General features: G+C 40.4%; 1 protein-coding gene across 2 annotated transcripts in view; it reads right to left on the bottom strand.

The window, feature by feature from the left end:
• tanc1b (tetratricopeptide repeat, ankyrin repeat and coiled-coil containing 1b) overlaps window positions 1–14,006 on the bottom strand; it is a 128,387-nt gene that overhangs the window by 68,523 nt on the left and 45,858 nt on the right. For both annotated transcript variants that reach the window (XM_066686170.1, XM_066686171.1), the window contains exon 4: window positions 10,242–10,334. In XM_066686170.1, coding sequence (XP_066542267.1) covers window positions 10,242–10,334 — 93 coding nt within the window. The remainder of the gene's footprint in view (window positions 1–10,241; window positions 10,335–14,006) is intronic.

Raw genomic sequence — 14,006 nt, 5'->3', positions numbered from 1 at the left:
ACACCTCTGAAAAGAAGAGAAATGTGTGCAGTCTTTGGAAGCATTGCCAAATAAAAGAAAGGTCTGAGACCATGTGAAAGAGCTGGGAGCTGCAATGGATGAATCTTGTTATTCTCTTCACCTCTTTTCAGAAATGATGTAGACAGCCAACTGTTCGGTGTTGAGTACTGACAGTGACCCTAATGAGCAAAGCATTTTTAATGACAGTCTAAGTTATTAAAATGAAGTTCTACTAGGACTGTATAAAAGTAGACTGTGTAAAGCTCCCTCCCTCACTCCCGATCATAACATGTCTCATCTCCTTTAACAGACCCATCATCTTTTAATAGTCTGTCTCTCTCCCCTTTCCCTGCCGTCACCACCCCTTCTTAACCCCCCTCCTTTTCCGAGTCTTGAAGCATTTCAGCCATGTCTCTCATCTCTCTCATAGAGGCTCTAAAACTTGCTCATGTTTATTTCTACTGTTTTGCACTGAGGCGTTGAGTGCCACTGCTCATCTTCATGCAGCTTGGCACAGGATTCCTGCTCTCATGTTCTCACTCTCTTTTCCTAGTTCTGCTCAAGTCCTACATTTCATTCAAGCACTTGTTTTAATGTCTCTGACTGAATGGAAGACTGCCTTTTTGTGTTGCTCCTGTTACTACAGCAACAAGCTGTTAACAGGTGCTTCTTCCACACCCGTGGAGAACAGAGCAATGGTCAGAAAAAATATAAGTAAGCAATAATACATGAGCTGTACCATTACAGCACAAAACTCATGTGTATTATTGTGATTATTCAGCAGTTTGTTATTGCTGTTTATTCAAAAACCTTACACGAGGTAAAATAGTTCCGTTCCATTGCACATTCCTTTTTGCCCTTTTCAACAAACTCTGGATCTTTAAATGATTCCTTTCAGGATTTTTAAACGTTGGATAAGCCCCAGTTTTGACGGGAACCAAGGCTGCCTTATTCGGAGCTGCTCACTGTCTAAATCGGGACAGCTCCAGAATCACAGATAAATGCACAAAGTCAATAAAACATCACGGTCTAACCGTGGATTCAGATCACAGTGATATATCTAATATATACACTAAACAATGCAAAGTTCTGTTTGTTATGTTAAAAGTGAGTATTTTATGAATGAGAACAGCGGAGAGAAAGAAAAAGAAGACGCTCGACTTTACACATAATCACAAAAACCTACTCAGACGTAGCATTTTCCTGTTTGTATTTCTTGCATGTTTCTTTTGTTTACTATTTACTCTATTCAATATATAGTGTGCGAATGGAAAATGAGCTGCTTCCCCTGCTGAAAGAAACAAGACTCCCGACCATCATCAATCACTGGTGTCGTTGCTTGTTTTCATGTATTTTGCTACCACAAGGGCTTCGGTCAGAGTGCCATTATCATGCAATAACGGCGCTCCTGGAACGTCACTCAGCCAATCACCCTGTAGGATCGGAACTAGTCTCGCACTGAGTCTGGTGCCTTTTGCCAATTAACATGTCCAAGAACTGCCTACTATTGCAGGAAAAGAAATTTGACTGACGTGCAAAAGGACCAATCACAAGCCTACTATTTTGGCACAATGATTAGAAAGAGGCAGAAGAGTCTTCATTATTCACGTTGAACAGTAGCAGCCCTAGTAAAAAGGATAAACGGAAGCGCGGATGTACAGAGAGCCATTCAGAATACAACTGGCAGATTCCTGACTGTGAGGCCAGATTAGTGCACTAAAAGTATCAGACTCTTCGTCAGCTTGTGGGAGGAGCATCTGTGGCCGAGTCTAGGTTGGAACTAACTGTGGTATAATAATATTTGAAGCTGTAGTTGTTGGTCTGCTGCTTTCTCACTTTGGGGTATGACTCAAATCTGTAAAAGCTGCCAAGTTGCAAAGTCCACTTTATGATTAAAACATGAAGCAAAAGAAAATGGATTGTAAAAAATAAAAAAACGCATAAATATCTCATTTCATTACATTTCTGCCACAAGAAAATAAACCCAAAGCTGTGTTGAGTCAAAAAGGCTCTAAATACATTTTTAACAAAGAAACTGGTGACGTAACTGTACTGTGATATAAGAGCATTAAATATTCTCAGTCATTTTTATTCATGAAATTATGGTGGGGACATGATTTATAACTCATATTTCAAAGTGGCATAATTGAGCTTGTGTATGTTGTCTAGGCTACCCTTCCACAGTCTACATTCAGTAGAGTCTCTCTCTCTCTCACTGTGACAACACAGTGGCCATCAGATGATATGATACTGGGACACCACATCATTTTTTCCTCATCGTTTGTTTCCCTTTCTCACATATGGACACGAACACACAACACAAGACCAAAGAACAAGAGATACTCCGTCTTCATTATATATGTTTCTATGGACTATTTTCAGGGGTATTTGGTGTTTTGAGAAAGCTATATCATCTTAATTGTTTTCATGAGACAATGTCCTGTCTCTCTGGGGTGCAGTAAAGTTATTGATAGTTATTCACTGTTTGAATTACCACAGAAACTCATTTGTTACTTGAGTTGTTTCGTACTGTATCGTACCATTCCACCTTAAGTGATCTGAAACGGCAAGAATAACCAGCTGTGGAACAGGACTAGAGCAATAGCCTAAATTTGGTTTGTGCTTTTCGACATTTTTACTTCAACTTCACCTGCTGTTTTATGAGTAAGACTTCATATTAACCAACCTATGAAACACTGCAGGCAAAGTGTAAATGGAGGGGACAAAAACATCTTCATTATTCCCAGCCTTGCTGGTTTATGGACTATTAAAGTTCTTGCCCTTGTGTGAAGGAAGTGTCCATGAGTACTTAATTCTAGCGTATGAAAAAACTGGCCCTGCAAGGCTGTCTTACCATGATTCCATTTATGTGCCAGTGTGTGCCTGCACTTGTGTGTGTGAGAAAGCAAGCCAGTTGGCATTCATTATGAACTGGGTTTACTTTCCAAAACAGTGGAACTGCTTTAATGAGCACATGATGAATTCAGCATCTCCTCTTTCAGCTGTGTTCAGAGGCTGTGAAGCTTACTAGTGCCACAGAAAATGCACACTGGTGAACTCCATAAAACAGAAAGACTTTTATGCTTGAAGGGGCAAAGTACAGTAGAGGAGCCCAAAAGAGCGGAGAGGAGAACCTCTCTTGGTATCATTTGGAATGGCTGCAGGAACATGACGACTTTTTCTTTATTAAAGCAAGGACTTTGAGATTGATGACCAATTGTCATCCAGACTCACCAGAGGGCAGAGACACACAAGCACAGCCACGAAAACAAGTCAGCAGGAGCTGTAATTACAGGTCTCATAAACACGGTGAGATAGCATGAAAAGGGTACTAAGATATCAGTGCTAAAGTTGGCCTTAATTAGCTCTCATCCATCTACTATACAACAAAGTCGCAGCCCTTAGTGAAAACAGCTCCATGAATCAGGGCTGTCTACTGCCTCAAAGCCTTCTATACAGTGCCTGCTCTACTAAAGGGATTTGCTTTTGTGAACTGCACAGGTTTTAGCAGCTCTGCACTTGGGGATTGGCTTCTTGTTAGCTAACAGTGAAAAAGAATAAAGGAAAATGAATTCCAAGCTTTATATTACTGTCATGCTTGACTTAAGCAACTTTAAAAGGGTTCGTAAAACTGGCACGACCATATAATAATGTGACAAGATGACATACTTTCTAGAGGTTGTTTTTAAAGCCACTATGCAGAAGAAGCTGAAAAAGATGAGTTTAGAAAGTTGCGTATCTAATGACCACAACAGTCTCCTTACGTTAACCAAAATACTAATGAAACACGCACATATTTCAGTTGTTTTATTCTCAAAACGAAATCATGTTCCCTGTTTGTTTTTGATCTTTTTCTTTCTTTTCTATCAACACATTCATTAATGTAACTATCCTTTACAGCAAAACATACAGGAAAAGGTTAATAAATCTAAAGTTTAACATACGTTTATGTAAACAAACATTTGATGCAAATTTAAATAATGTTAGGAAGTTAGCACAATGTCCATCATTTTTTAAATACTGTAGTGAGTTATGAGATTTAAATAAGACAGTGACGATATACATATTAAACCATACCTTATTAAATCTTTCATCTTGCCTCATTACATTTCTTAATTTACTCTCATCACTATGTCTTTCATTAATGTTACCTCTCTCTCTCTCTCTCGTTCTCTCTCTTTCTCTCTCTCTGCAGCTGTGCTGGCATATTATCCTGATTCTGCTTGGTGCTGATGAGGAGTTTGGGCTGTTGAAATGAGAACCTGCTGAAGGGTGGAAGCAAATTAAACCAATGCAGTGCACAGTCCTTTGCTCTCATCCTTTGATTTAAATCATTGCTTCCTCAAACTAAACACACAAAAACTACCCATACAGGCCTCAGTAATGCAATTACAACCTGTTCTTATCAGGCTGTATCTGATGTTTTCCAACTTATACACCTGTCTCTGAGTGAACTACAAAGTAATAGATCATTTTAAAATCATCTGTCCATTTTATTAGCTTCATTGAGCTTCACAAAGAAGAAAAGGGCATCTATTGCTCTGTATATTTGTTCGCCCCTCTTTCACAAAGTTCCTCAAATGGTCAGGACACCCTCCAGGACCGCCTCAGAGCAGATTTTAATTGAGTGGTGGACTCAGTGGGCACTGCAGTATCCACTGACGCAGTGCCCCCTTGTGTAGATGAGAATATCATCAAGCCCCCCCCCCCCCCCCCCCCCCACTCGATCCCATACATACACATCTTCTGCTTCCAGACTGGAATTAATTATAGACACAGTCTTTTATTACACACTACAGCTTCTTATTGAACAAAACATCACAAATCACAGTGACAGTGAAATTATTACAACTGACATGCATTATGAACCACCGTGTTAGTGTGTGTTGCGCTGGTACGAACAGCTCAGACACAGGAGGGGGTCCACCTCATTGTTTCACCTTGTAGATGTAATGTCTGAGATAGTAACTCATCTGTTGTGTTTTGTTGGTCACCCCTTTGTCCTTCTTCAGTGGTCACAGGATGCTTCTCACATGATGGGGCCCTGTAGGCTCCAGTGGATCTTTCAAGCAGGATTGCTGTGTCTGAGCCACACGTACCAATGCAACACACACTAACACGGCATCAGTGTCACTGCAGCACTGAGGAAGATCCACCACCCAAATAAGCTTCATGATGGATGATGGGATTTCAACATACATTTTAGAGACAACCATCAAAACAATGCACTATGCTTTCATGTCACCAAATCACCATTTCTCGTTTTCTTTTAGATTAATCAATATATACATAAATAATGTAATGTGTTAAAAATAAGCTAATACTGGGTGGTAGTTTCCAGAAAAAAATTTGATCCAGTAATATGAGAGAGAGAGAGAGAGAGAGAGAGAGAGAGAGAGAGAGAGAGAGAGGGAGAGAGAGAGAGAGGGAGAGAGAGAGAGAGAGAGGGGAGAGAGAGAGAGAGGGGAGAGAGAGAAAGGGAGAGAGAGGGGAGAGAGAGAGAGAGAGAGACACACAGACTGACTCTAGGAAGAGACACTAAGTGAAGCATGAGCGTGAGTGGTCAGAGCACAGCTGATGTATACCACAACTGTTGCCTGTCTGTCTTATTCACACACACAGGTCCCATAACTCTCTAACCATGCTGGCCTCTAAAGTGTGAGAAACTGTATCTCCCTTCAAAGCAGGATAAAATTGTTTGCTTTTTTTCCCCCCTTGTCGGTCGAATCTCAGTGACTCACATTTGCCACATTCAAAACTAGCCACAGCAAGCACCACATAAATATGCAAAAAAGTAAACAGTCCAAGTCGCTTGTCCACTTCATCTTCAGTATTACTTTCTCACCTCATCAGCCATACTTAATTTTCTGACAAACTGAGCAATAACTTATATGAAAATAAACACTTTAACAAACAATTTACACAGTTCTCAAACCACACACACAAACATGCCTCAGGACATGCAATTCCAAACCTCCAGAGGGAATTCCCCTCAGTTGTCACCTAGCACTTCATTTGTCTATGTTAGTATTGCGAAGGATCAATGTGCTGTTGCTGATTTACTGACCTCTGGCAGTCCAACCCCATGCACTGTTTTGCTTTCTAGAGGTCAACACACAACACTGTAGGCAGTTTTAGCTTTGCATGAACTAGCATGTAGCACCACAATGTATTATGGCTCTTTGGATATTAATTTATCCAAAGCCAAACTGAATTTTGTCTTTGTACAGAGCTTTGATTTTCAGTTGAAAATCCAAATTTTGCCTATATTTAACCCTACATTATCCGTCCACACCCAGTGGTCCTTAAGTCATCCAAATGATAATTAAGCTTCAGTCTGTCTTTTCAAATGTAATTAGCGACTTATCCTGGTGGACCTCACAGCAATCTTCATTGCAAATATTAAAAGTTTAAGAAAGGAGCTAAGTCCCAATAAATTAGTGAGAAATTATATCCAAATCTGTGCCTAAACATGGGGGACATAACTGGGTGCCATCAGGTTCTGTTAAAATATTTTCATATCTGTTTTACTTTATGTAGATCGACATATATAATAGTAAAGTTGTGACAAGATGCTGTAACTTTTTAAATGTATAACTGACACATGAATGGAAAACCACAATCAAGTCGGATATTGACCTACTCTGTTCTGGGCTCAGAACTACAGAAAATCCACTATGTAACTTTCGCAGGAGGGTAGGAAACCACCACCACTGTCACTTGAGTTCAGGTAAAAGTGAATTACACTCTTTGACTGTAGAGGGAGCCCAGGAGCAAAATCTCCTAATTTTATCTAGTGTAGATTTTATATACCTAATATGTAAAACATGCTTATTATGAAGTACTTAGTAGTGTGATATTCTTAATCAAGCCAGTACATTACAAAGCACAGAAATATCATGCAAATACACTAATATACCAGGGTTCTCCTGCAGTGATTTACAGTTAAGGCGGCCGCCTTGACAACATGTTTTGACAGAATCCAAGTACAACAGAGTGCCAGAAACATGACTTAAAACAATGAGACAACAGTGTTTGGCAGCATGGGACAAATGGTTATGATTAGGGAATTACAGTCAGTTTTCTATCCTGCGAGAACTGACTTTCATTTGTAATGCTTGACTGTACTATTACCAAAATACTCACTGTATATTACCTAGTGCACCGTTATTAATAAAGAGGATAAGTGCCTGTAGCACTTTCACTAATTCAAACTGCATAGCAGCTGAACACCTGGACCTCTGGAAACCTCCCAAGCAGGTTGAGTAAATTAGCTGTCATTACTGAGTATTTACACAGTGGATTATTTAATGCCATTACTTAACTATGCAAACTTATTCCACATGGTTAGATCTCCACGCTAAGAATTCCTTCTGTAATTGCAGGAGCTGGGAGGAAAGGAAACGGCTAGGTCAGAGCTGAATGTCTACCTCGGCATTCAAAGAAGTGCTGGGGATTCAACTCACAGATCTGAATCTACAGCCACTAATTATTTCTCAAAACAAATTATTTATAAAAGTGGAGAACAGATTTTTTTTCAACTTTAGGAAACTCCTGACTTTTCTACTTATAAATAGATTACTTATATCTAACCTCTTCAGATCCTTCTTCTTAAGGCATATTAGATTTGTAAGGCACTTTATGGTACTCTTAAAAATAAAAAGTGCTACAAAATGTTATTACAAAAATGAATAAATAAAATAAAAAATTAAATAAAGGATTTTTTAAACGATGCCATAGAAGAACCAGTTTTGGATGACTAATGTTATCCTGCCTAATCTAGCCAGTAACTCATAAGTACAGACAGAGAACATTATAATAATAATAATAAATCAATATACAATATTTATATAGAGCTTTCCATAACTTAAAGTGCTTACAGAGGTTCAAAAAACACCAAATAAACCAAATCACAGCAGCCCAACCGGTACAAAATAACACAGAAGTCCAGGCAGAACAGGAGTAGCTAATGTGCTCGGCAGATATACTATGTCTTTGTGACACTATGTAGAAGATGAATGTTGTCATTCTCTGCCAGTGTGACGGAAGAGCAGTGACAGTGCTAGTGAACACTCTGCCTCTGCTGTAGTCAATAAAAGCAAAAACACCCCATTAGATGGGAATGTAAAAAAAAAAGAAGGCCCCCTCAGTTGAAGAGCGTGGGAGAAAACAGAGCTTGAATCTGGCATTCGCTGGAAAATAGTGAGGAATGCCTGTGAAAGAAGGCCATCCCAGTCAGCTCTATGGTGCTGTAGTTATATTCTCATTCAGATTTTCCATTCCACCTTCAATGGTGCTGCAGTGACACTGAGAAAAGCACATGTAAATAAAATGATGTAACTGAAAAAGGAAAAACACAGAGCAAGGGTACGAGTTTAATTTGGAGCATCATTTAAGGTGGAAGATTATCTTCTGAATAAGAAGCTGATAAATAAAAAGCTAACCTTAGCCTCGCGTCCACACTCCCAGCCCTTCAGCACGCCACATGGCAGCGGGAGAGGGCTGGAATTTACCTGGCGAAGAGAGTAAGAGAGGCTCCAGTGAAAATAGGTTTTCCCCATATGCCCTCCCATGCCACAAATCAGTGGGAGGAGGCGGCCACCAGCCCGGACTAGAGCTCATGAAGTTACGTATTGAAGGAAGAAACATTCACAGTCATTGAAAGCTTTCAGAAGGAATTTATGTTCTCCATTTTAGAAAAGCCAATCCAGTGTTGAAGTGTCAAAGGCTGTTTTGCAGAAGAATGTGGGGGTGTTTTTCTATTTGGATGGTCTCTTTTTCTGGAAAGTTTCACACTGCATTATTTTATCTTGCATACACAAAGTTTTGTGGGTCGTAACTGTCTTATCTGTTTGAGGGGGTGTGTTTCTTTCTCTGTTCATGACACATTTGATCCACTGTATCTTTACGATGAATTAGATTTGCTGCTAGCTTAATGTTTAAAATGTTTAATATTTCTCCTTCAAACGAAATAAAGTGATTTTTATACTGCACTGTGAATCCTAGAAAGAAATATACCACAGCCACTCATGGCATTCCACAACCACATATATCCCTCTCAGTTACATGCTCATAAACCATTGTGTGTGGTATGACTATGAAACTGTAGTTAGGGGCCTTTGCAGATACTATCTGAAACACACACACAGCATGTGTGCATGGGCATGTGCAAGGGGTGTCTCTGGGTAAAAGTGCGGCACTGAGGCATGGCAAGAAAATTACAAAAAATCTATTCATGTTATAGCATGTGTGTCACATGTGACCTATACGTTTACGAACTTCTTAAACAGGTCATTAGCTTTCGTACCAGTGACTGTGGGAAAGTTAATGCTGTGCTGATCCTTTTTTATTGATGTTATTTGAGAACCCATTGCCCAACTGTTCATACTGTCTCACTTTCTCTCTCCTACACAAAAAAACACACACACATTCCCTCTGAGAGTTGAGCACGTCTCAGTGCCCTTGCTAAAGATAACATTGCTCTCCATTTAAACCCTACGAGCTACGCCCTGCTCTACTGAACATAATAGAAGGGCACACACAAGCGGGTATATGGTCAATTACACACACAGGCACACTTGTGCGTACACATAATACACATGCACAATTATATGTATATCCATTCAATTACACATGGAACACAAATATTAACATACAAATGCACTGTTGTACACCACATGCAACAGCATTGTTGAATCCAAATGACACCACGGTGATGCAAACAGTGTGCAGTATGCGCAAACACATATGTAACATAGAAAATCCAAGTGTTTGGTTAAGCCTCTGTGGTCCACCCTTCCCTGCCACTTCAGTCTCTCGTCTAGGCAAAGGCACAGGCAGCGTTACATTCTTAAAATTCCACAGCCAAATGACTTTGACCCGCTCAACATCTCAGACAGTGTAAAACAGTCTAAAAACAGTCACACCAAATCTGCATGTGTAACAAGACTCTTACTAAACATGCAAACTACAGATACATGACTCTAATGCCATTCAAACGTCCACACAAAGGCACACACATGTAACTTTACACTCAAGGCGCATTCCTTGGCACATGATAATGACCAGTGCATGGAGAAATTCACTCATATACACATACATGGCCACAGTAGCGCATAAAAACACACACACACCGGACATAATTATTTCAACGCACCTTGAGAGTGCATACGCAGAAAAATGTGTAAATTCAGGCACATGTGTAAACACGAACACACACATGTATAAACCGACACACTTACCATCCTTGCTGTCAGCTGTCTTTTTCAGCCCTGATGTGATGGCATCTGCAGGAACTCGAGGACTCTCCACATATTTGGGCTTTCTGATGGGTCCTGCTCACACAGAACAGAGGAGGGTGGGGTAAAACATTTGAGAGTAAATAGGAGCTCTGTTATGATTCAGAGAGATGCTTCAGAAACACTGGCTCAAACTTTTTTGTGATTTGACAAGGCATTGGTTTTACTTGCAGGAAGAGCTGAACACGGACATATTTTACAATGATACATTAAAACAGCCAGCTATTTGGCCAGAAAGTGCTGTACAGAAAGCTCAATCCTAGATGCCTATAAACTGCTACATTGTTTATCATTAAGAGCCACTTTAAGACCACCATAGACCTCAGCCACATAGACCTAACCCAATACAGTCATGAAGAAATCTGCATATGTTAATAAGCGCAAACCTTTGATTTATTAGTAGGGCTACTATTCAGCTCTAGTGTAGACCAAATGTCACAGATCATATTAAATGTGTAAACCTTGCCATGACAAAAGAATATTAACAGTCAGATATGCAGTACCAGTCAAATGCTTGGACGGGTTTCCTTTGTTTTGGACCATTTTCCACATATTGTAAATGTACAGTACCAGTCAAAAGTTTGGACAAATCTCATTCAATGTTTTTCTTTTGTTTTTATTATTTTTCTTTCATTATCTGTAACCCTTATTCAGTTCAGGTTCGCGGTGGGTCCAGAGCCTACCTGGAATCATTGGGTGCAAGGCAGAAATACACCCTGGAGGGGGCGCCAGTCCTTCACAGGGCAACACACACACACCCCTACGGACACTTTTGAGTCACCAATCCACCTACCAATGTGTGTTTTTGGACTGTGGAAGGAAACCTGAGCACACGGAGGAAACCCATGCAGACACAGGGAGAACACAACACACTCCTCACAGACAGTCACCCGGAGGAAACCCACACAGACACAGGTAGAACACAACACACTCCTCACAGACAGTCACCCGGAGGAAACCCACACAGACACAGGGAGAACACACCACACTCCTCACAGACAGTCACCCGGAGTGGGACTCGAATCCACAACCTCCAGATCCCTGGAGCTGTGTGACTGCGACACTACCTGCTGCACCATCATGCCGCCCTGTTTTTATTATTTTCTACATCGTAAATGAATATGGAATACATTAAACGTATGAAGGAACACATATGGAATTATGTAGCAAACAAAAAAAGTGTTAAGCAAACCAGAATATGTTTTATACTTCAGATTCTTCAAAGTAGCCACCTTTTGCTTTGATGACAGCTTTGCACATCCTTGGTGTTCTCTCAATTAGCTTCATGAGGTCGTCACCTGGAATGGTTTTCAGTGAACAGCCGTGGCCTCTTCAAGAGTTCATTTGTAGAACTGCTCACCTTCTTAATGTGTTCGAGACCATAACTTGGTCTGTGCTGAGGTAGAGCTGGTACATGGCTCTATACACTGAATAGCCCTATTCCAATGACTAATGAGAAGATGTGTCTAAACCTTTGACTGGTACTGTATATTAATAGTTGTTGTTTCCCTATTCATCTAACAGCTGTGCACTTTGTCTAACAGCTGTACTCCAGTCATCAGGGTTAAACGCATGCACACACAAACGTGCAAACATAAATACAGCAGTAGTGTGTGTGTTGAGTCGGAAGGTAGCAGCTGTGGTGCGGTGTCTGGTGTTGCAGACATGATGTCTGAAAATGCATATATGGTCAACCCCTTATTTATGCAACGAACTATGGCTGATGTACACTGCCATCTATGGACCCCTACGTTGAAGCACAACACAACTGAACACTACAAAACCTTAGATACTTCTGAATAAATTGCACATGTTTGCAAAACCTACCAAAACTTTTCTGAAAGAATTGTTGCAAAAGAATAAAAACAGCTTTTGAAAGCAGAGGGAAAATACTGAATGCAAAGGTATTTGTAGTCTATGTAAATTAAAAAAAAAAAAAAGTATTCTTTAATTTTCTGCAATTGCTTCAAACAGTTCAGGGCTGTGGTGTGTCCAGAGCTAACCTAGAATCAGTTAGTTCAGCCCACGCAATGTGACTGGCCACTCACTGGACTGGAGTGTAGGTATTTCATGATTGACAGGAACATAAAAAGATTCTAGAACCCAGACATAAGGTAGGTAAATTCTTCATGAACCTTTTCTGAGGGGGTGTCAAGCCATAGAAGCTCCAGAAAAGGCCAGAGATTAAAGAGTTATGGCGCAGTGGAACAGTTCTCCATTTTCTTTGAAAACCAAAGAAAATTGCAAGGGAATGAAACAGGACAATGCAGTTTGTGTATGTTTTCTGGGGTTAGGGGCAAGTAGAGGAGTTATCATTTACATGTGTCATACATCACTATGATCTGTTACCCACAATAAACGATGGAATGAAGGGGACGTATACGAGTGTGGGGAAATGCTGTTCTCTTTGGTTTGTTTACGTTCAGAAGCTCAGAGTCTTTTAAGATGGAACATTATAGGGTGGGGGAAAAAAACTAACTTGTCTGTACGTATTTAGTCACTGAATCACCACAAAAACTCATTTGTAACTCAAGTTGTTTAGTTTTGTAGCAGTTTCAATAATAACCATCTCCTGAATTTGGAGACATTACACAAACAAAAATTTGTTTTTAACAAAACTAAATTACAAAATTTAATAGCAATTAATATATAGTACAAGTACATTGTACTATTTTAATAAAATAGTACAAGAAAATTAAATAAATATATGAATATAAGATATATTAGAAGATTAATAATAAATAAAAGAATATATTAAAGATATAGATAAATATATAGACACAGGCTAAAATGTGATTCTCATTGCAGCGCTACTCAAAGGCACAGGAGAACAGGAGGGTATTTAGTCTAGATTTGAAGATTGAGATTATGTTTTTGTTAAAATATTGGCAGATTTTGTTATTGCCTTTATTTAGCCATTACAGTTCAGGTCTGTGTCAAGTATTACACCAATATTTCAGACCTGGTCTTTGGTCTTTAGAGCTCTGGTGTTAAGCTGAGCTTTTGAGCTCAAGTCTTTGCTTCTTACTGCCAACACAATCACCTCTGTCTTTTCTTTGTCTAGCTGAAGGAAGCTGTCCCTCACTCAAGTCAATAATTCCCACATATAGAGTATGAAAAGAGCAATGTGCTCATCTCAGTTTGTGCTTTTCAATGCCTGGAGTACTCTCTGTCGTCATGAAGAGGGAGAGAGAGGGTGAGGGAGAGAGAGAGAGTGTGTGTGTGAGAGAGAGAGAGAGAGAGAGAGAGAGAGAGAGAAAGGGAGAGGGTGAGGGAGAGAGAGAGGGTGAGGGAGAGAGAGGGTAAGGGAGAGAGAGGGTGAGAGAGCGTGAGAGAGAGAGAAGGAGAGAGAGAAGGAGAGAGAGAGAAGGAGAGGGTGAGAGAGAGAGACAGCGAGGGAGAGAGAGAGAGGGAGAGGGTGAAAGCGAGAGAGAGGTAGAGGGTGAGAGAGAGAGAGAGGGTGAGAGAGAGAGGGAGAGAGAGAGAGGGGGGGGGAGAGAGAGGGAGAGGGTGAGGGAGAAAGAGGGTGAGAGAGCGCGAGAGAGAGAGAAGGAGAGAGAGAGGGAGAGGGTGAGAGAGAGAGAGACAGCGAGGGAGAGAGAGAGAGGGAGAGGGTGAAAGCGAGAGAGAGAGGGAGAGAGAGAGAGAGGGAGAGGGAGAGAGAGGGTGAGGGAGAGAGAGAGAGAGAGAGAGAGAGAGAGAGGGAGA

The sequence above is a fragment of the Hoplias malabaricus genome, chromosome 12 (genome assembly GCF_029633855.1).
Source record: "Hoplias malabaricus isolate fHopMal1 chromosome 12, fHopMal1.hap1, whole genome shotgun sequence".
NCBI classification, from domain to species: domain Eukaryota; kingdom Metazoa; phylum Chordata; class Actinopteri; order Characiformes; family Erythrinidae; genus Hoplias; species Hoplias malabaricus.
The sequence above is the reverse complement of the archived record's forward strand: the minus strand, read 5'-3'. Positions and strand labels throughout refer to the sequence as shown.